The sequence below is a fragment of the Populus alba genome, chromosome 6 (genome assembly GCF_005239225.2).
Source record: "Populus alba chromosome 6, ASM523922v2, whole genome shotgun sequence".
NCBI lineage: Eukaryota > Viridiplantae > Streptophyta > Magnoliopsida > Malpighiales > Salicaceae > Populus > Populus alba.
The window spans coordinates 9,051,000-9,074,114 of record NC_133289.1 but is presented as its reverse complement, the minus strand read 5'-3'; the positions used below and the strand labels follow the sequence as shown (position 1 = coordinate 9,074,114).

Genomic DNA, 23,115 nt, shown 5'->3' with positions numbered 1-23,115 from the left:
CTGTGTGCACAGTAACCCCCGGTTACTGTGCATTGCTAATTAATTCTGTGGTCACTGTGTGTACAGTATCCCCGGTTACTATGTGCACAGTGACCAGCCCACTCTTTGGGCCAGGTTCGGCCCAACCCATATATTTGGGCCTGATCCGGCCCATTTCAAAGAAAAAAAAAATCAAAAATATTTGTTTCAGTATTTTATAATTTTTTAGTGTAATTTTTTATGTCATTTCGATTAATATTTGGTGGTATTTTTTTTATGTTGTTAAAAATACAAAAATCTGATTTTTAAATACCCGGTTTTTCGTCAAAAACTTCCACAAAAAATACAAACAAATTAAAAAAAAGGAGAAAAAAATGTTTTTTTGCATACGGCCAAGTGTCTCAAAGCTAAAAATTCATATTGTATTTTTCATACACCAAAAAAATATTTTAGCATGCATTTTGGCTTTAATAACCAGTTTATTAAAGTCAAGAGAATATTGGCCAATATTTCAAAAACAACAAAAATTTTATTTTGTTTGTCTCTTAGTATCCGGGGTATGACTTTACACGTAATGCATATTCCGGATATTTAATTCTTTTTTTTGGACAATAAAACCTGGGGTATGACATTACACGTAATGCGTATTCCAGATATTTAATTCTTTTTTTGTTTGGACAATAGAACCCGGGGTATGACATTACATGTAATGCATATTTTGGACAATAGGAAACCACAACATGACTTAGATTTTATTAGACAAAACAATGCAGCCTACCTTAGGTAGGGCGTAGTTGGGGTGCTAATACCTTCCCTTTACGCAACCAGTCTCCGTACCTGATCTCTAAAGACCAGTAAGGGTTCCTAGTAACCAGAATACTAGGTGGCGACTCCCAGTCCATATTTTCACATGTAGAGACAAGAATTCCTTGTCTCTCCTTATTTGCCAGGAATAAATATTCTGATTTTTTTCCTTGAGGTTGGACGATCGCCGCGCCGCCGCACACGTGCGACACTGGCAGTACAAATTTCTACCTGGATGACATTTTAACTTTTCTAAAATAACAGAAAATGATGCTGCTTGCCCAAAAAAGGCAATCATGACTGGTTTAAAGCTTTTCCTGGAAAACCGTATGGTATAAATTTATGCCCAAATGAGGTAACAAGTTATAAAAATTACAAGGCAAACGCTATTAGCTTTATTTGCCACGTTTTCCCACCACTGCTAATTGCAAAGTCTCCTACTAATTGATTTGTGATTTTGTGTCTACTCCAGAAATTATTGAGTAAACCTGAAGTAATGTTCTGCAAGTTCTTAGGAGCTATACCATGAAGACCGTCTATTTCTCCAAGGGCGGTGGTTACTGATAATTAATAATTACAGGGAAAGCCTTCTGGCTGGAAACAAGATTCTGCAAGCATTTTATATACAAGTAGGAGCAAAAACAAAATAACTAGCCACTATGTGATGAACAGATATCGATACAACCCTGTGGCATTGGAGGGAGAAAACACCGGTAATTTCAGCACATCGAAGGAAAAAAATATCCACCAGAGTATTGTAACTTCTCCCATTCCCTGATAACACAAACTAAAACTTGATAAAACACCCATAATCTGTAATCATATGCTCCAGAACCAAGCATTGTTTTATGGGATCCCATCTTGCTCTTCCAGAGCTACTTTATTCTCGTAAACCTTCTACCTGGAGGTGTCATAGGAGAAGTTATTTAGATCAGCTACCATAAGGAAGTATGGAAGAACAACTTGGCAGCAATCTTACCAATTTTTTTCTAGGCATAACGGCATAACATTAATGACAGCAACTTGAGAGTTTTTTTTATTAAAGAAAATGCTGGAAAGAGTGGAGAATCATATTTGATGAAGTTTGCATCGCATACAACTATTAGTATTTGCGAGTGGGTGGACATTACACACACATTTACAAGTATGATGTCATTTGTTCAAGAAAAGAGTGACGGTTGGGTGGGTAGGGAGAAGAAGAAAGACAGACAATTCAACTGACCCGTGGAATAATGCATCAACCTTCTGCTCCGTGTCCCAAGTCTGACCCTTTACTCTGCTTACCATCCAAGGCAATCTTATATAGATAGAATGCAGCCATTGCACCACTGAAAAGCAAGGCCACTTGTCAGAAAACCAAACGCGCATACAATGAAATAAAGGCCACTATATATAAAATGCTTGACATTTTGCATGTATCTGAAAATGGAGATAGTCATGTTATCTTATGGAAAGCCCCCAACCCCGCCCTCTATCCAAAAAACCAAGCATATACATAATGCAAGTCCATTTAGCCTCACAACTTAGAGCATGACATGTGCACGATCATGCATGGATGCAGCAAGAACAGCAAAGATACACCAGTTCCAGAAGCGGGCTTTCTACTAACCAAGATGAAGAAAACAGAGGTATAGCCATAAAGTATCAGAGAAGGATAAACTCAGAGATGCTACGTGTAAAGAACTTGGCTAGACTGAACCATAATGAATACTAGATCTCACAAGAGTTCACAAGTATGTGATTAGCAACAGTTCCAGTATTGGATTGAGACTACTTTTGGTATCGGACCTATGTAACTTGTCCGGCGTTACTGTTGTAAGGCAAAGTACAGTAGTTCTATCTTAAACAAAAGTGCAGTAGAGGAGCTAGAATAGTAACCATACAAATACCAATTCTTCTTTCATTAGAGAACAACTTTCATCTAAGGCTGCATGATGCAACTCCTGTGTAAAGCTCTCAAGAGAATCAAGTGGCAGATCCTATAACTTTCCTATCAAATTTTAACCTAGAATTTTCTCTCATCAAAGTTCACACACTGTAGCTCCTTGTCAATTGTTAGTTTATACTTGATAAATTTTACTTTTACAAGTGAGCCTTCCCATCTGCAACAATTGAGAACCTTAGCAACCTAAATACTAACATAAATAAAGGAAATATGATAGCAAAAAAAATTAGGAAACAAGGAACCTGATGAGGGTTGCAAGAGGAGTAAGAAATGAAGTTCTCTGCAAAAGGAAAAAAGAAGAAGAATAGATTGTTAGAAATTTAAAACAGAACAATTATACAGAACACCCTATAAACAAGGATAGATGATATGGCTGCTTGAAGAACTACTACCCGAGTCAGTATGATGCTAATGTCGCGAAGAAAGATGACAGCTGCTATTGCTGCAGGACCAAACATGCCAGTTAAAAACTTCAAGTTAAATATACAACAGAAGATAACACTGAGAAAAGAGATACACACACACACACACACACACACACACAAAACCAACGATCATGCAATGACCCAAAATAATAGTTATTCTTTCTCATCATGAAGTAGCTCACAAACTATTATTATCAGAAAACACAATCAAAAGGCTTTAAGGGGAAGGGCAAGAAGGAAAGAAAAGAAATAAAAATAGTCAGCCTGCCCCAAAGCACCAAAAACATGTACTCACATAACCTACATGGTTAAGATATGCAATGGATGCAAAAACCCATGGAAGCGGAAGAGCTAAGCTAGACACTAAAGCTCCTATCTACAATAGCACCTCATCCCTATGCCCTAAGACATCTACACAAGGCACATGCTTTTAAATTCATAACTTAGAGCATTCTTTGTTACACATGATATCATATTCCAAAACTTGTAAAAATGACCCAACCATGAAACTAATAAATAAGAAACAGAAAGCAGCCTGCCAAAGCCAAAATAGTTTAGAAGCTATCCAACAGAAGCAAATTGAGATTTTATTTCTTTTACATGTACATATTTTATTATAGAATATAACCACATACTAACCTGCCTGTCCTTTCAAGGCTAAGGAATTTGGCTCTGCTCTTTTGTAAGATTTTAAACTTGATACACTTAAAGCCAGAAGCATGCTGCCAAGAATGACGCCAAACCTAAGGGAAGAGATGCTTCCGGACAACATGAATGAGAGAAATCCAGAAGTAGAAAGTAATAAACCTGTGAAGCATAGGCAATAACATAAAAAACATTGAAGCCATTTAAGAAAGTAAATACACTAAAAGGCCATTACCCAGTTCAGAATAACCAAAGTGGAAATTGATGGGGGGGGGCAATTCACATAAAATCCTAACCTATTCAGTTAATAACATAGGTGTTGCTACTCCTAACAAATTCTAATTTACAATAAAGAAGGCCCATTCAACAAAATTGTATAAATGAATTCCTGTGGCGCACTACTCATACCATATGGTATTCCAAGATGGAAATCGCGGAATTTAGAAACATCGTTCAAATTATCAGTCGAGGAAGTTAATGTTTCAACAACCTCCTTCACTGATTCTGGAGAATTCTCTGTAGCCACCGTGAGTAACTGTATACTATCTTCACCAAATTCCTTTGCTAGCTCGCTCAAATCACTCTTTGCCTTCTCTGCTTGAATTTTTAACTTCTCTGAAGTTTCTTGCAAAATAACCATGGTTTGCTTTGAGTAGATCTCATATGCTTCTTGTGAAACACTTTGCAACTTCAAAGCTTGTTCTTTGAATGACTCCAGTGTCTGTTTCCATACTTCCTCTGATTCTTCGCCCCTTAATTTTCTATCTTCGCTTTCCTTTTCCACTTCAATCCTTGAATGCTTATAGATATTGCCCACAAGAAAAAAAAAAAAAAAATAAGGAGAGAACGCATTTATATCTCACTCCAATTCAATATTGAAGAGAACTCATTTTAAAAATCTCTCTTTAAAATGCAAAAAAGATACAAAAAGCTTTAAAATTTGGCACGGACAAGATGGAATTGATTAAAATTCAAAACCAAGTCAAACCATAAAAATTTCAATGTTAATAAAATAATACAGCCTTTTCACGTTCAGCAAAAAACACTAACATCCAACTCAAATTCAACATTAAAAAAACAGAGAGACCCAGTTAAAAAACAAATGAAATTCACTAAAAAAGAAATCAAATTTCAAATTGAAAACAGTAGAGACAATCAAAAGAACAGAAATGGGAGTTCTTACAGAATCTTCGTGAGAGGCAGCAAATACCACGATTGGTCGATTCAACGAATTTCCAGAAAGAAAACCAGCACCAAGCTCTTTTGGGACAAAAGCCCTTGAAGATTCAAAAGACAATCTGTGACCACTAGGTTTAAGCAATAAAGATTTGAACTTTAAAGATGGAGCTAACAAAGCCATTGAAGAAGATGAACAGAAAGGGGGTCTTTTCAAGGGCAAAGTACTACAGCCAGCAGATAACAACTCCATTGACACACTCATTTTCTTCTTTTTTGCTTCTTGTATAGAGAGAAAGAGCTTTTGAGGTTCACTTGGGCGAGAGTCACGAGGGAAGAAGAGAAGCGAGGGTTTTAGGGGAGGACCAGGGTTGCTATAATTTACTTTAAAAAATATATATATTTTCTTTATTGTTTTAATATACTTGTGTTAAAAAAAATTAAAAAATTAAAAAATATTTTTTTAATATTTTTTTTTTAAAACAATAAACACTTAAACCAAATATTTAATTGTAATTTTAAAAATATATATATGTTTAATTAAAATTACTATAAAATAAATAAAAAATATTATTTTAATTTTAACAAAATTAAAAATTAAAAATATAATTATGTGCAAATCCTAGTATAAAATACATAAATTATTTATCTAAACAAACTTTTTTTTTTTCCTCTGTTACGATGAAACCAAATAGTCTGAAATGATTATCTATTTGATAACTTTTTCAATAAGATAAGATTTAAATTTCAATAGTTGGCAACAATTTTTTATTATGTAGGGAGGGGGCGGGGCGGGTTAAATTTTAACTTCGTCCTTGTAGTTTGAACTGAATTATTAATCCTTATGGTATAAAAAATAATTACAAGTATGTAGTCCAGTGTCGATTATTCTCAATTTTTGTGTTATTTTTATTTATTTATTAAAAAAAAAAGCATTATTCACTCATCAAATTTTATTGTCTTATCTAATGCTTCTTTATTTTTTTATTTTTCTAAAAATAAAAAAACAATTGAATAGATTAGAGAACAGCATGAAATTGATGGAAAAACCAAGTTATGGGAGGATTTATAAATATAAAATTAAATATGTATTTGTATAGAGATTAATTGATTAGTTTTTTTAAACCACAAAAATCAAATTATTATTTACTCCTCAAAATAGTTCAACTTTCGTTTCACGGGCCTCTTTTTATTTCCTTTATATTGGCTCTCCCGCTCCAAGTCCTCTTTTTGTTAGGAAGGAAAATGTTTTTAATTTACTCTAGAAATGATGACTTTGTGACCATGTGTGGGATTTTGGCTATTTTGAAAACGGTAGAGATGATGACATTGATGTAATTCTAACACTATTTAGCCAACAAACTTTGGAAAGAAAAAATCTGCTCTTCTCCTTCTCAAACCTTAATTTCTTCTAAATCACTTTTTTTAAAAACTTATTTTATAAGCTCAACTTTTTTATAAAAAAAAAAAAACACCATGAACTCTGTCCAGAAAAAGAACCTAATGTCATAAACACACCCTGAAAAAAAAATACTATAATCATAAAATAATATTTTATTCTCTTCTTCACACAAAACAAGACTTATAAGTTATAAATGTTTTATGAATTTTTTAAATTTTAAATTTACAATCTCTACTCTATGATAAACATATATTTTTATAGTATCTCCTTTTAAAATATCACTTTGTATTTATTTTTTCTAAAAGATACTTACTTGAATATATCCAAATCCACCAAATAAAACCTTTAATCACAGCTAACTCGATATATTAATTTCAACACCAAGTTACCACTCAATAGTCCTAGGTTGGTGAGGTTGGCTACGAACCGTCCAAGTGGAGAAAAATGCCAAAAGAAGTAGGTTTTTCCTTCTTAGGTTACAAAACAATAATATATTTTTTAATGATTTTACAAGGAAATCTTTGCAGTACAACCAGGTTGGTTGCTGGATAATACAAACAACAGTAAAGAAAATGTAAAAGAAAAAAGAAAAAAAAAAAAAGGGAGGAATTTTGGCCACATTGTAGTGACCATGTGACTAGGATTTGCCTTGTGTTGTACTTTGCAGTCCAATCTTGGAGCCTGCAATTAACAATGGCGTCAATATTGAACAATTTACAGAACAAGGTGCTGTCTTGCTAGCATTTCAATTCATCTTCTTCGTCAGTCTTTTCAAATTGGGTGAGTAATGTGGCCACTAAATCTCAGTTAGTTTACATTTTCACTTGAACAAGTACTCATTGTCACTTGACTGAAACCGAAAATCAAAGGATAAAAATAAAATACCCTGACAGCAGACTTTGGACAACAAATTATTAACAAAAAAGAAAGAAAAAACATGAGAAGAATTGAAGAAATGCCACTTTGTATCTATAGACATAGGATTCTCCTTTGACCGTGAAAACCTCAAAATATTAAAAATTAAAAAAAAGAAGAAGAAGAAAAACAAAAGGGAAATTCTTTCTGCCTTGTCTTTCTGTTTTCTCTCCGGCGCAGTGTAGTTTTTATTTTTTCAAAAAGAAAGATAGCAGCATTCCATAACAGCACAGCATGCTTTACTCTTTCTTTCCTTTCATTGCACCCACCAACACCAACACCAAAGCAGAATCATTACTGTTTTTTTCTCTCCTCTGACACCATCCACCATTAAATGCTCTTGCTCCCCTCTTCTCTTCTTCTAATCCCTTCAAAATTTGTTAAAAAATCTCTCTCTTCCTGTGGTGTTTCTTTCTTTTGGAGATCCGAGGTTGTGTTTGTAAGTATTTCTATAATCTATATACTAAAGTGGGTTCTGCAGCTGTGATTTTATTTTTTCTTGCTTTTGGTTCCTTTTCGGTCCAAAAATATAGCCACCCGCATTCTCATTCTTCTTTACTCTCTCTCTCTCTCTCTATCGTGTTTTTCTTTTGTTGCCCCTGTAAATTGTTCTAGCTTCTTCCATTGCAGGGCTTTTAGCTTCACCATCTTTAGCTTCTACTAGCTGTGTCTGTTTATAAAGACAGAAACTTTCTACTCCCCCACGTCTCTCTCATTTATCTCCAAAGATCAAAAGAAAGAAATAAAGAGAACAAAACTTTCTTGTTTTTACTCCATCCCTGCCATTGTTAGGTGTAACGTCCACCTTGTTTTCTGTCGTTTGACACGGCAAGCGTTTGTTGCCATCTTTGATTGCTCAAAAAATCTCCCCTTTTCAAGTCATATACCCCCTTCGCTCCACTTTTTTGCTTTCTTTCATGGGGTCCTTACTTTTCTAGCATCAAATGTATCAAAAGTTTGAATTGAAAGAAAAATGCTACTCAAGTTCTTGTTTCTTGTTGGTTTAGCTCCATTACTGGTGGTACAGTGTTTGGACTCAACGTTCAATGATGATGTTCTTGGCTTGATAGTATTCAAGGCAGGTCTTCAAGACCCGGAATCTAAACTCTCATCATGGAATGAAGATGATGATAGTCCTTGTAGCTGGGTTGGTGTCAAATGTGAACCGAATACCCATCGGGTTACTGAACTGTTTCTTGATGGCTTCTCTTTATCTGGGCACATTGGTCGTGGCCTTCTAAGGCTACAGTTTCTTCAGGTTCTTTCTTTAGCTAATAATAAATTCAACGGGACTATAAACCCTGATCTTCCTAGACTTGGGGGTTTACAAGTTATTGACTTGAGTGATAATAGCCTATCAGGGTCAATCCCTGATGGGTTTTTTCAGCAATGTGGGTCGTTGAGGTCTGTTTCATTTGCTAGGAATGATCTTACAGGGATGATTCCTGGTTCTTTGAGCTCTTGTTTGACGCTTTCATTGGTTAACTTCTCGTCGAATGGCCTTTGTGGTGAATTGCCATCTGGATTATGGTATTTGAGAGGGCTACAGTCTCTTGATCTATCTGATAACTTGTTGGAAGGAGAGATTCCTGAAGGAATTGCAAATTTGTATGATTTAAGAGTCATTAATTTGAAAAATAATAGGTTCACTGGGCAGCTACCAGTGGATATTGGAGGCTCTCGGGTTTTGAAACTGCTTGATTTTAGTGAGAATTCTTTGTCTGGTAGTCTTCCAGAGTCATTGCAGAGGCTCAATTCATGTGCTACGGTTAGACTAGGAGGAAATTCATTCACTGGGGAAGTTCCTGGATGGATTGGAGAGTTGACAGATCTTGAAAATTTGGATCTTTCTGCCAATAGGTTTTCAGGCCGGATTCCTGTTTCAATAGGAAACCTTAATGTCTTGAAGGAATTGAATCTGTCCATGAACCAGCTTACTGGAGGGTTACCTGAGTCGATGATGAATTGCCTAAACCTTTTGGCTATAGATGTTAGCCATAATCGGTTGACAGGTAATCTTCCTTCGTGGATTTTCAAGTCGGGGTTAAATAGTGTGTCACCTTCGGGAAACAGATTCAATGAGAGCATACAAAATCCTTCAGGTGTATCGTTGGCGGTCTCTATTCAAGGTCTTCAGGTCTTGGATCTATCTTCAAATGTCTTCTCCGGAGAAATTCCATCTGACATTGGGGTTTTAAGCAGCTTGCTACTCTTGAATGTATCAAAGAACCAACTATTTGGTTCGATTCCATCGAGCATAGGAGATTTAACAATGATTCAAGCTCTGGATTTGAGTGATAATAGGCTAAATGGAAGCATTCCTTCTGAAATTGGAGGAGCAATTTCACTCACGGAACTACGACTGGAGAAGAACTTACTAACTGGGAAAATTCCCACTCAAATCAAGAAGTGCTCATCTTTAACATCCTTGTGAGTTCTTCCTCGCCTGCTTGACCTTTACTTTGAAAGCTATCCATTTGGTTCTTCCCTTCGTTATTTCCAAGTGTTTTGTGCTTGCATAGTCTGAGAATATAACTCTGTTCTTACAACTCAATTTGCAGTCATTGGTAATTTCGATTGAGAGCCATTATAATCAACCATTATAGAGTAAAACAATTGCACACTCGTATTGTTCTAGAGAGGGCAGGTGGTTGCTTTTCTTTCTTTTGAATTTTTTACAACTTGATTGGTATACATACCTGCTCTTTGTTTACTTATGTGCGTGTTGGTGCTTAGTCTGACCTATGTGGGCAAACTTTATTGCCATTTTGGTGTACCATGAAAAACTATCTAGGTTTTGTAGACTCACCAGATGAAAATTGACATATGAGCTAGCATGTATGCACCAGGACCTGATTGGGATGATTATTTTAATAATTTGTGTTTAAGGGTGTTTGTCTTAGCTGTTTATTCAGTGGCGTTTGCTATTGCTTAGTACATTATCATTTGGTGTCTATTTTAAATCTATTAATGAGATTCGGTCATTTGATATAATATGAAGTTTCTGTTAAATGGAGAACTGCAGAAAAAGAATGATAAAATGAAATAATACACCAACTAAAAATCTAGACTCTTGATTCGTGCTTGATTGTATTTCCATTTTGTAAGTTATAAGTTATAGAACCTACATTGTTCTGACAATTTCTCTCTTTTTTTCGCCTTAACTGTACAGAATTCTATCTTGGAACAACCTTACTGGTCCAATACCAGTAGCCATTGCAAACCTAGTCAACCTTCAATATGTAGACTTATCTTTCAACCGCCTCTCTGGAAGCTTACCCAAAGAGCTGACCAATCTTTCCCATCTCCTATCCTTCAATATTTCCCACAACAACCTCCAAGGTGACCTCCCACTCGGGGGTTTCTTCAACACAATTTCCCCCTCATCCGTCTCTGGTAATCCATCCCTGTGTGGCTCTGTTGTCAACCTATCCTGCCCTTCTGACCATCAGAAGCCAATTGTTCTGAATCCCAACTCTTCTGACTCCTCCAATGGCACCTCTTTAAATCACCATCACAAGATTGTTCTCAGCATCTCTGCCCTCACTGCTATTGGTGCAGCCGCTTGCATCACCCTTGGTGTGGTAGCTGTTATTTTCCTCAATATTCATGCACAATCTTCTATGGCACGTTCTCCAGCTGCATTCGCATTTTCTGGCGGGGAAGATTTCAGCTGTTCCCCAACTAATGATCCGAACTATGCAAGCTTTGTCATGTTTTTCTGGTGATGCTGATTTTGTTGCTGGGGCCCATGCATTACTCAACAAAGACTCAGAACTTGGTCGCGGTGGATTCGGAGTTGTTTACCGAACAATACTTCGAGATGGGCGTTCAGTTGCTATAAAGAAGCTAACAGTTTCAAGTTTGATCAAGTCCCAAGATGAATTTGAAAGGGAAGTGAAGAAACTTGGAAAGGTTAGACATCATAATCTTGTCGCCCTGGAAGGTTATTACTGGACTCCAACCTTGCAACTCCTTATTTATGAATATGTATCAAGTGGAAGTGTGTATAAGCATCTCCATGATGGGCCTGATACGAACTACCTCTCCTGGCGACACAGATTCAACATAATTCTTGGAATGGCTAGAGCTTTGGCCCATTTGCATCACATGAACATAATTCACTATAATTTAAAATCTACCAATATTCTAATAGATGATTCTGGTGAGCCAAAGGTGGGAGATTTCGGCCTGGCAAAGCTGTTGCCTACATTAGACCGTTGCATCTTAAGCAGCAAAATCCAGAGTGCGCTAGGATACATGGCTCCTGAGTTTGCTTGTCGAACTGTGAAGATAACTGAGAAATGTGATGTGTATGGGTTTGGGATCTTAGTTTTGGAGGTGGTGACAGGGAAGAGACCAGTGGAATATATGGAGGATGATGTGGTTGTGCTATGTGACATGGTGAGGGGAGCACTAGAGGATGGCAGAGTGGAAGAATGCATTGATAGCAGACTTGGAGGAAAAGTTCCAGCAGACGAGGCAATTCCTGTGATAAAACTTGGTTTGATATGTGCATCTCAAGTACCATCGAATCGGCCAGACATGGAAGAAGTGGTTAATATTTTAGAGCTGATCCAATGTCCTGCAGAGGGTCATGAAGAGTTGGAGTGAACTGGACTTGTAGAGTTCAAGAAAGAAACAGAAAACATGTTTTCTCCGATGAAGATGAATCTGGTTGGTTTGTTCAAAAGAAGAAAAAAAGAACATATTGTTCAATTTACTTCACAAAATTTTTGTTGTTTTTGTGATTTTATTTTTATAACATTTCTTTTTTATGACAATATTATTTACAGTTTCCACTACCGGATTCCTTTTCACCGGAATATTGGGCACTTACAATGCTGCATCAATGGTATTTCTCCTTATGGAGTATACTTGACTGGCTCCTCATCTTTGTTTTAATAGTATCTTATATTTGTTTCATGTTGTTTCATTGTTCACTCAAATAATAACAGAAAAGTTCTACATCTGGACATTCTTTCTTGTTCATATATAGACAGGAGTTTAAATAAGAAAATGAAAGGAGAACAAAAACAATAAGCTAAAGAACAGCTGAAGTCAGTATCAAATGACGTCTTGGGAAGTATTGAATGGTATGGTGCTCTTTAATAAAGCACTCTTTTGCTTTATTCATACTTCTAAGCCTGAATTTATCTCTGCTTTAACCTTTTGTTTTTCTGGGAATTTATTGCCAAGATTGTTAATATCACGAGTTAAAATTAGTAAAAATCGGACTCAAGTTGGATAAACCTAGTAAAATCATGCAAACTCGTGATTTTGCCCTGATCTTATGAGTTTTGATAGAGTATAAATCCTACCTTAATTAACCATGTTCTTAAACCAAAAAAACTCTAGCCCACTCCTCACTCTCCCAAATAACCCGACACCCTTCTCTCTCTCCGTCGTTTTGTTGTGTCTTGGGATAAAAAGGACCTAGGTTTTGTTTTGTGATTTCCAGGACCCATTTTCCTTTATAGGAACCTATGCAGTGCAATTAAAAAGGTAGTGCCTAATCCGTTCTATAATGTTTTGATTGTTACACTCAGTATTATCTCAAAGAGTGTGTTCTCCAGGTAGATGAAAGACATGGAAAGACAGTGTCAAGGAACTACTTTGTGTTTTATGCTCTAGCAATGTTGTGAGTGTTGCTTTAATTTGTGTTCGGTGTTTTGTACAATCTCCATGTGACAGGAGACAAGATTGCGATTCATTCATGCATGCTTTTCCAGGATTTCCATCATGTTGCAAAAGAGATGTTCGGACCGAGATAAACTAGGAATTAATCGGGTTTGAGATTGTAAGATGTATCCAGTTTTTACAGAAAAACAGTTATATTTTTAGTTTCAAGAGTTCTTGGAACTTTTAGGCACCTGATTATAAAATGTAAAGGCAGTTAGTATGATAAATGTCTCTCATTCTTTAATTTCTGGACTCTAGGACGCAGATCACGGTTCCCCTGTCCTTCTTTGTTAATAAAATTTCAAGATCTCTGACAAAAAAAAAACCGACAAAATGTTTTGTACCTATTTTCTCCAATATTTCCTCGAGTGTTATTCCGAGGAAAGTTTTATCTGGGAAATCACTCGGCGGGATATGATTTCAAAGGCATAATCTTGCAGTAAGTGGTCTTAACAGGGGTTGTTTCGATGTCTTGATTGCTCTTTTGACATTCCTTGCATTTAGTGTTCTTCGAAAGAGTAGGGATGATCTGCATATGCATATTTCATTGTTTTTCCGGGTTCCTGTGTGTTGATGCATGCTCGCAACTCCACCTGCTTTGCATTACACAGCTAACTGCCGCTTACAAGCGTGGAGTAAGGAGAGATGCATGCGATAGCTCATGGTGGAGAACAGCCATGCTCTCAATTCTGTGTACCAACCGATGCGAATTAGACAACCAATGCTCTCCTTCGAAGTTGGTCACATGGTTTCTAATTTATTTGGATAAACAACCTGTATATCTGCAAGTAGAGCAATTAATTAACCCTTAGATTTGAAGTTTGTATAATCAAAAGGTGTTGGAACGCAAAGGGAACCAAATGAAGATGGACATGGAAATCATCAAAGCAAATCACACGGGGGTCCTGAAAGGCACGCCCACGACACTTTTTGAGTGGCAATATTAGTGCATGGCGATCATGTTGTATTTTCAAGTGGGAACTTTTCATGATATTCATTGGTAATATGCCTTGTGAAGGGAAAAAGTTTAGCATGCATGCTCCTATGAAATAGAGTGCTCATACCTTTTGATTTACATCTTAATAATTACCAGTGATATGAAAGGAAAGTTCTGAAACCATGGAAGAGAAACAAAGTTATTGAGAGTTTCGCAGATATGTTCCCCCAGGTTGGTTTTGCATCAACCATCGTCTTAATCAATGGCCATTTATTATGTATAGAACTTGGAATCCAAGAAATTCTTTTGCAGGCTCTGTTTTTTCTTTTCTTTTCTTTTTAGCAGACCAGTTTGTATTTCTAATTTCTAAGGATGGTCCAAGAGATCCAACTCAATTCGAAGCCATGGTGCTTTTGTGTTGTAATAGTTACTCAAGGAAAAGTTGTACGAGTCATTTGATCCAGTAGAGAAGAAGAATAGTTTACCTTCGCCTCTAGGCTCCTGTTTGAGAAGAACATGCGCGCAAAAGATAGTTTTGTGGGGAAGTCAGACCTATCGCCAACCACTAATGAGCTATCGTTTTAATTTATAGTGGAAAGATACAATTACAATAAAGAGGACAAAATATAAGACGAGAAATTCGCATGCCCACTATCAAATTTGTGTGGAAAAATGATTTTCACTCCTTGAATATGAGAAATGAGAAAGAAAGTCATTGAAGGAGAATAGTTAAAAAAAAAATTATTATTTATTGATTACATTCTAATAAATATAATATTGCTGATTCTATTTAGATGATTTTGAACCTTTATTTTAAAGAAAAAAATTAGGCAGGAGCTCGAGAATTTTTTGGATTTGGATTGATTTTTATTTTCTAACTGATTTAAAACTTAAAATGGATTTATTGACATATCAGAGATTTTTTTTTCAGTGTTTTCAATTAAAATTAGGTTGAAAATGATTTATTTAAGTCTTTGAAGTATCGATTTTTGTGACAACCAGAGATGGCCAAAAAGCTAACCATTAGACAACATGTTTTTTTACATGTTTTTTTTTATGTCACCCGCCCCAACCAATTTAACAGAAAAATAGAAAGAGGGCCAAGAGCCCGGACCTGGCCTTACAAACCTTTTGCTTTATAAGCCAAACAAGCTGGCCCAAGTAGGCCCAACTACCTGGCCTACTTTGACCTTTATTTTCTTTATATTTTCATAATATTTTTAATTTAGATATATTAAAATAAATAGATTAAAAAATGTATTTTAATTTTCTTATTAAATATTATTTAATTTTTACTTTGTTTTATATTAAAATTATAGCTTTTTTTAATGATATTAGCACGCTTTCTTTTTGTAGAACCCTTCAATATATGTTTTTTTTGTTTTTTTTAAATTTTATTCATTCATATACATGACTATTTTTTATTATCATATAATTAAACCTTTCTAAATATAACCCATGTTATATCTTTAATGAATTAATTTGGATTGATTGAGGTCTATCCAAAATATTATTAATTATTATCTCAATATTTTTTTTTTAATAAAAAAGTTAAAATGATAATTGTTTGGAAAATTTTTTTAAAGTCAAAAGGATTTTTTCTAGTTTGACTAGGTAATGTTTAGACTTGCTTAGTCAATAAAGTCATATAAAAACAACTCCAACCTAATTTAATTTGAAACTCATATTAGATAAAAGTCCAACCCGATGTGTCTCAGATTTTTATTGAAATTCATTATAATAAATTCAATAAAAATATATTTAAGATATTATTTTATTAAATACAGTTCAATTTTTACTTTGTTTTCGAATAAGATTATAACATTGGTATTTTTATATTAACAAACGCTTATTCATTACAATTCTCCATTATGTTCTTTTCTTAAATCTTATTCGACCATTTTCTTGCATGTGCATGTTTTTATTATCATGTGATTAAAATGAAAATTTTTTTTTTTTAAAATAAAGTTATTAAATAATCAAGTTGATAACTCAAGTTGTAAGTATGATAACTTAGTCTGAGTTAACTTAGATCAACCTAAAAAATATCATAAACTTAATTTTTAAGAAAATGCTATAACGACATTGTTTTCATTATTTTTTGGTCAAATATTATGCTTAAAAAAAGCTGGATGAAAAGGTTACGTTTCTCATTTTGATTTTAGATTGTTCAAACTTTGTTTTTTATATTTGTTCTAATTATTTTTTATTTGTATTAAATAGTGGAAATATTATACTAGCATATTATTTAGTTTCAATGGGATATAAATTATTAATTTTGTTATAAAAAATACCTGATATCTAATTAAATAAGAAAAATTAAATAACTCCTCAAGGCACAAGATTATATCTGTCTCTCAATTTTATTTTTAATTTTGTAAGCAATTTTATATATTGGCAAGTGTAATTATCAACTATTTTTGTTTCACAGTTAAAATATTTTTTGATGATTAAAAAATAATTAACAACGCCTAAGGATTTGTATTTACTTTTTTGGGCGTTACTGGAACGTGGATACGTTAACTAGTGAATACTCTATTTAAGATGGATCCAAGTGATGAGAGATTTAATTTTTATATATGAAAACCCATAAAAATAACATGACTATTAAATACTAAAAATAAGAAAGGTTTGAGATAGAACATGCAATACACTCACGGGACATTTTGACAAGAGAGTGTTTAGTGTCCCGATCCAAGTCAATCAGCATGCTCGCCATTGTTAGCCTGAAAATTGACTTCGAATCAGAATAGTTGAACGGACGACAGGGAGAAACTTTTGTCCACGGTTCAATCAAAAGATGCTGTGGAGAACACAGAGATTTTGGGCTGCCAGTTCTTGATGCGACTCTAATTCATGGGACCTGCTGGTTAGAGAAAAGGGTAAAAAGCACAACCATATCCACAATCCATGACTGGAACATACCTGGTACGAGTGGGGAGTTGCATTTTTGGAAGGCATGGCAGGCAGCGCTTCTTTTCCTGCTTCTGGGTCTCGACCTCTGTATATATGGCACTGATTCTGCTACACCCTGTTGGCTTCAAGCCACAAATATGACAAATAAAAGGAGATCATCCTTGATCGTCTTCCTTTGTTTATCAACTGCCCTTTTAGGCCTTTTTACATGTCCCGACTCCTGTGTTGTTCCCTTCATATGAAATACATTTCAGGGTGCTTGTTAAAGAAAGCAGATTGCACAAAAACAAATGCTAGCCAAAAACAATTTACATTTCACAAAAAGCAGAAAGATTACATCATCTTTGTGTTTTCATTTCCTCTCTGGACTCTCACTGTTAAATGGAAACTACAAATGCCAAAATCACTCGTGTCATGATTTACAATCAAATTTTCGTATCTCCTAAGTTTTGTATATCTATTGATTTTCTTGTTCACCTCCTTGTCCAAAACCTGGGGAAGGAAGAACTTTCTTCTTTCCCTTCTCCCTGCAAAAGTCCTAGTCATCCCAATCATTTCCCCATCCATCTTTGTTTAGACTCCTAGAAGTAAGGCCGTTTGCTGAGACACTCGCTGAGTGACATGCAGCTGGTGACTTTATTGCATTTTCTTCATCCCAATTATCATCCCAATCATTATCCCAGCCTTCTGCTGTTTCGACAATATTTGCAACACCAGATTCTGGCATAGCCATTTCAAGCTCCTGATAAGCATTTCCAGCCGCCCGTCTCCTCTTCCTAAACATGCAGCAAGTGAATGTCCCTCCAAAGACTACTGCTGTAACAATTAGGAAGTAAGCACCATTGATGGGGGTAATTAGCTGGTCATAAGATGGGAAGTGCAAGAAAAAGTTTCCATGAGATTCAAGAGGATCCAAGTGTAGAACACATTCCCCGTTTTTAGCATTTAATATCACCTCTGTGTTTTCACCAACAGTCAAAATGATCTGAAAAGTAAACAGTGAAACTCTCTTAAAAAGGAGGCCAACAAATGCACCTGTAAATTGCTACAGGCAACGCACATGAACAATTTTTAGGTCACCTCCATGAAACATCACAGCACAAACCCAACCAGCAAGAAAATATCCCAATTTAGTAGTATGTTTTACCCTTGCTCCATCCGATTTTTCTACAGTTTCTAGTAAATTTAATCCTTTATCTCTATAATTTTCTCAGTCATGTCTTTCCAGCCATTATATATAATAATGCATTCAGTCAAGCTAGTGGAGACAAGAGCCAGTAACACCTCATGAGTTCTTGCTGAATTTCAAAACTGCTCTTACCTGTGTCAAAGGCATGTTACAGAAAGAAGCTTAACCTAACTTCATTTTCTTACTCTGTTTTGCTTTTATTGTTTCCAGTTTTTTTAAAAGTGTTCCAAATCTTATGCCAGTTTTAAGTCAGACCATAGAAACAACACAAAAAAGCAGGAAAAGGATCCATACCTTTTTAGTTTGGTGTTTCCCTACTTGAACCAAAGAATTGTCAGCAGAATTTGGGGCACGCACATCCACTGACAAATCATGTTCCCCGGAATTTTGTATAAGAACAATCCACCTTTGGGATTCTACAAAGAGAAAGAGACATTAGACGATGAATCACATAAAAATAGTAATATTGAGTACCCCTGAACATATAACAACATAACTTTCTAAGTGGGTTAGAAAATGTGTAACACGTAATTAAAAGAAGTTCTTCCACCGTGTGGCTTTAACTACCTGCAAGAGAGGTCAAAAAAAAAATGTTGGACAGGCAATTGTAACCAAAAGGTTGCAAAGTAAAATGCTATCTGAACACAGCCCTTGCAACCAAAAGCACTTGCTTTAGCTTATTGATAAATATTGGCTGATACACATAAGCAACAATAAAGTATTTGAAACTGCAGACAAAAACTCACCACCTGATATGGTTAACAAGAGGAGACTAGCCAATGACATATGTTAACAAGTATATAATGATTATGGTTAGTGTCCATTGATCCAGTTCGCATGTTGCAGTCACATATACTATCACTGTCCAGAAATTGTGAGATAACCATGCAGAAATGTGTTTGTCTTAGCTTGTACGCTAGATATTTTATGTTTTGAGTTTAAGTCTGTTTTGCATGCAGAGAACTGTAAACAAAAGGTATAATCTACTAGTTTCCATGGCAATAAAACATGATACACTTAAATATTCCTTATGAAGCACAAACAGCAAGAGAAAGGTATAATCTACTAGTTTCCATGGCAATAAAACATGATACACTTAAATATTCCTTATGAAGCACAAATGAATTTGTACACAGCCACTCCAGTAATAGCTCTTCAGAAACAAGTAATCAGATAGGAAGGTGAGGTGACCTTGAGAAAAAGCTATATTGAATCGCAACAAAAATGCCAAGACAAAGTTAAACAAATATGACAGGAATTATATGAGATTTTAGAATTCCAATGAGTTTAATGCAACTTGAAAAGTATAAATGAATTTGCATTTAAAAAAAGAAAGGGCGAATATGCAATTCTAATACCATAATCATACTTGATGACTTTACATGGACCAAGAAATACTTGGCTATCAATGTCGATGATAGAAGTCTGAAAGCATGTACGCCACAAGCAATACTCTTGCTACCATAAATTCCTATATCCAGGAAGTTCCAAATTGTTTCTCTGGAAATATCAATGTTGCCTCCTTTTAAAATTGACTTCCCATTTTCACGAGATCAAGGAACTAGATTTACAGATCTTTTAAATTATGCATGTCTGCAAACTCCACCAACTGATGGACTGTAAAACAGTTTGTACTGTCAATACCAATGTTCACATATAGTCCTTATTTTTTATTAGAAAAATAAAGTGATTGCGACCACTGTAACTACACTACTACAGTGTGATCAGTTGCAACCAACACAAATATAACAAAATTGCCTGCCACCTATCTTAAATGTTGATGTAGCTACAAGACCCAATCCAAAGATAATGCCAGACATAGTAATCCAAGATTGATTCTCTTCTACTACCCCCCCTGTACGAATCAACTTCTATACCACCAAAAGGTCCTGATTACATTCATCGTTTGGGCTCAGCATTTCACGATACAAAAAGTTCATTTCATTTCCATTTTCATCACTCACACTACTACCACACATATTCGAAACCATTCACTCGCAACTAGCAGCACACACAATATGCATCATTAAACTATCAATTTCATATAATAAACTAAACATTGCAACTAGAAATGGAAACTAAACAGCTGAAAACAAAACAACATCGCAATATATAAAAAGTCATTACCATTATCAAACCCAAGAATGCAAGCAGACATCGACTTGCGGTCCGTGCACCTCTTAGTACCCACTTTCGTACAATTCTCCCCGCCAACCTTCGATTCCGAATCCGTCTTAGGATGATCCTTCCCTTCACTCACTTTCTTTTTTTCATCATTATTTTTTTCAACTCCACTATCCGTTTGATTCCCCGGAATCGAGCTTGGACCCACAATTCCAGTGTTATTATTATCACTTTTATTACTGCTACTACTATTATTAATGCTTGTCGAATTATCAGCTTTCAAAACAGAATTATCCTCAGTGTTTGTCTTATTCAGCGTATTAGCAGGATCTGGACTTGGCGATGGAGGTACCTTAATTAAATCAAAAAAAAAAAAAATTAAAACATCATGAAATTACTCTCTAAAAAACCCAAAAAAAAAAAAAAACAGAGAGAGAGAGAAAATTTACTTGGATGTGGACGGAGTTGCTGTCGTCTTTGAGAGCAACCAATTGTTGAATCTTGGAAAGAAAAAAAGCGTTAGAAGCATCAGAAAAAAGCAAGAAGAGCAGCCAAAGTAGTCTCAAAATCCCATTTCTATCCATCGCTGAAGAGAAAAGAATTACAGATCTTTGCTTTATCGTTACTTCTTTTTTTTCAAATTAACAAAATCCTAGTACATGCATTTTGAGAAATTTTAAAAACTGGAAATCTAATAGGGTTTTGGATTTTCGCAGGTTGGCTTGTCTGTCTCTGTTTGTCATGTGTGAGATTGGAAGAAGGAAGGTACGAGGCGCTACGCAACCAAATTCGCTGCTGTCCTGTCGGCCTGTATTGCGACACTAAACAATGGGCTATTTATGGGCCAGACGTATTCAAATTTTACATGGACCAGAAATTTCTCTGAGGCTCAGTTTGGATTTGGTCTGTTTACGGGCCTGAACTAAAAACAACGGGCCCTTGAATGTTATGAATGAAGCCTATTTTTAGTGAGCCCTTGAATGGACTAGAAATTGTTACTTTTGTGTGAGAGGAGGGTGCTGTTAAAGGAGGAGAGCATGTTTATTTTTTTTTTTTTTTTTTCAAGGAATAAAGCATAATCTCTTTCAAACAAGGAGGAGGCACGAATAAAGCTAAAGCATTAAGCTCTGCTTGAAGTTGAATGGCTAGAGGGCTAAACCAATGACTTCCTTCATGGCTTATGACTACAGCCTCCAGGAACAATAACATCCACCCTCTTGGTCATCAGCAAATTATTAATTATTAAAAATAAAAATAAAAAAAAACTAAAAAGTGCGTCGTAAGTGCATTCATATTACAGATCTTACTAGAATTGCATGATTTTTATAAGAAGTGTGTGATTTGTTTTTTAGATACAACAAGTAGGAGAAAATAATTCTTAATTATTGGTACAAAAAATAAAGTAGTTGATTGAGTAGCGCGGGCTCCAATAAAAGCTCAGTGTCATTATGTTAATAAAAAATAAATAGGCAACCTTTTAATGAATTGATCCATTACATAAATGAGACTTCAGAAGTTCAGGTATTTGAAAATGGAACAAAAAAAAAGGGAATCCACCACATTTTAATGAATTGTTGGTCCACACTTGCTAGATAATATTCATTATTATAATAATTTTTTGTTTTTTATTTTTTTTTCAATTTTATTTTTCAATATTATGTTGTATTTGGAAAATGTGCTTCATTATTTTTTTCAAGTTTTTTTTTCTTAGGTTATACATCGATCTCATTAATTTAATTTTTTTTTCTTCTTGATTTCAACATTAGATATATTGGAAGTAGAGTTTCATGATTTTTTTTTAAAATTTTTATGAATTTATCATGATTTTATGACTCAGGTCGCAGGTTTAATAGGTTATTCAAAGTTGACTCGGGTTATTTTTTTCACTTTTTCTAATTGATTTTTTCGATTGCTTCCGTCAACGTTGGGTTAGGTGAAAAATTGGGTTTTGTAATGTTATTTTATTTTTTTTATTAGGTTATCTCGATCTTATAACCTAAATCATGAATTTGATAGGTTGACTTAATTTAATTTTTTAAATCATTTTTTAATTAATTTTTTTTCAGTTTCACCCTTCAACGACTCAATCTTTTTCTTTATTTAGTTTTTTTAAAAAAAAAATTCCTTCAATATTAGGTTGTTTAAAAAATTGAAGTTTTATATTAATATCCATAAGAATTCTATTTTTTTTTGTTAAGTTAGGGTAATAATAATTGGAAAACAAATTGTTAGCATTCCCATTAAAACCTATAATATATATCTAAGAACCATGATAAAATTGAATAATAGTTAAAATATCATGCTAAACATTATTTTTGTAGAGTGCTTTTTAATTAAAATAAAATGTGAAAAAAATATCATAGGAGAGGGCCAGGCACCTAAGTCGAAGAGATGGAACCTGCTTGCCTGACGCAACAAAAAGAAAGCTAGGTGCCTGGGATTTTTATTTTGATAGACAACTTGTTGTCATATTGTCTATAATTTCTTTATATATATATATATATATATATAAAACAATTGGTGCATCACTTGCTTGCCCAAAATCTACCCACCAAAAAGTGGCCAAAAAATTGGGCTGCGGTATTTTGGACCAAATAAATCTTCAATTTATTCTTATAAAACAAAAAAAATAATAACTCTTATAATCTCAATAAACCGATTACTTAACTTAAAACATCCATAAATTGATTCAAAACACAAAATTAAACTAAAAAAATATTTTTCAACCACATTCTACTTTCTTATGCAAGATAAGGGCTAAATAACATCTTAATATAATTTTTTTATCAAATAAAATTTATTGACATCAAGATTGATTTTTTTTCATTGTTGGAATGTGACCAACATACAAATTTTTTTATTTTTGTTTTTTTTCAACAACTTTCTCTCTCATCTCTCAAACTCACGAATTGAAAAACGATTAAAATGGATTTTTGGACTAAAACTAAATTTTCATAAACTAAAGTGACCGTAAAA

At 34.6% G+C, this 23,115-nt stretch overlaps 3 protein-coding genes across 4 annotated transcripts; 1 reads left to right on the top strand and 2 right to left on the bottom strand.

Moving 5' to 3' along the window:
* Positions 1-1,322: 1,322 nt before the first annotated feature.
* LOC118048126 (protein FATTY ACID EXPORT 3, chloroplastic) lies at positions 1,323-5,352 on the bottom strand. Its single transcript, XM_035057691.2, has 7 exons — positions 4,982-5,352; positions 4,207-4,597; positions 3,793-3,960; positions 3,121-3,170; positions 2,971-3,008; positions 2,006-2,111; positions 1,323-1,684 (listed from the first exon to the last, which is right to left on the bottom strand). The coding sequence occupies exons 1-6, from the start codon at positions 5,237-5,239 to the stop codon at positions 2,021-2,023; spliced, it is 996 nt and encodes a 331-aa protein (XP_034913582.1). The 5' UTR covers positions 5,240-5,352; the 3' UTR covers positions 1,323-1,684; positions 2,006-2,020.
* A 2,080-nt stretch (positions 5,353-7,432) lies between these two features.
* Positions 7,433-12,217, top strand: LOC118048127 (leucine-rich repeat receptor-like protein kinase PXC2). Its single transcript, XM_035057692.2, is given in 3 exon segments — positions 7,433-9,721; positions 10,464-11,007; positions 11,009-12,217. Coding segments are annotated over 3 exon segments (2,898 nt in total). The 5' UTR covers positions 7,433-8,264; the 3' UTR covers positions 11,906-12,217.
* Positions 12,218-16,502: 4,285 nt separating this feature from the next.
* LOC118048128 (uncharacterized) lies at positions 16,503-20,907 on the bottom strand. Of its 2 annotated transcripts, XR_012170204.1 has the most exons (5): positions 20,589-20,907; positions 20,143-20,491; positions 18,310-18,431; positions 17,164-17,811; positions 16,503-17,058 (listed from the first exon to the last, which is right to left on the bottom strand). XR_012170204.1 is itself a non-coding variant. In XM_035057693.2 (4 exons), the coding sequence occupies exons 1-4, from the start codon at positions 20,721-20,723 to the stop codon at positions 17,365-17,367; spliced, it is 1,053 nt and encodes a 350-aa protein (XP_034913584.1). In that variant the 5' UTR covers positions 20,724-20,907; the 3' UTR covers positions 17,121-17,364. The 2 variants fall into 2 exon arrangements, 1 of the variants encoding a protein (XP_034913584.1); XM_035057693.2 differs by lacking the exon at positions 16,503-17,058 and having other exon boundaries at positions 17,121-17,811.
* Positions 20,908-23,115: the final 2,208 nt, after the last annotated feature.

What these genes read in the sequence shown, in the direction of transcription:
- LOC118048126 (XM_035057691.2), bottom strand. Translation starts at nt 5,239, where the DNA reads ATGAGTGTGTCAATGGAGTTGTTATCTGCTGGCTGTAGTACTTTGCCC. An exon ending in CCATCTTGGAATACCATATG is followed by an intron (nt 3,961 to 4,206) that starts GTATGAGTAGTG and finishes TATGCTTCACAG; the next exon opens with GTTTATTACTTTCTACTTCT. An exon ending in AGCCTTGAAAGGACAGGCAG is followed by an intron (nt 3,171 to 3,792) that starts GTTAGTATGTGG and finishes TTGGTCCTGCAG; the next exon opens with CAATAGCAGCTGTCATCTTT.
- LOC118048128 (XM_035057693.2), bottom strand. Translation starts at nt 20,723, where the DNA reads ATGGATAGAAATGGGATTTTGAGACTACTTTGGCTGCTCTTCTTGCTT. An exon ending in GCAACTCCGTCCACATCCAA is followed by an intron (nt 20,492 to 20,588) that starts GTAAATTTTCTC and finishes GATTTAATTAAG; the next exon opens with GTACCTCCATCGCCAAGTCC. An exon ending in CATTCTTGGGTTTGATAATG is followed by an intron (nt 18,432 to 20,142) that starts GTAATGACTTTT and finishes TTCTCTTTGTAG; the next exon opens with AATCCCAAAGGTGGATTGTT.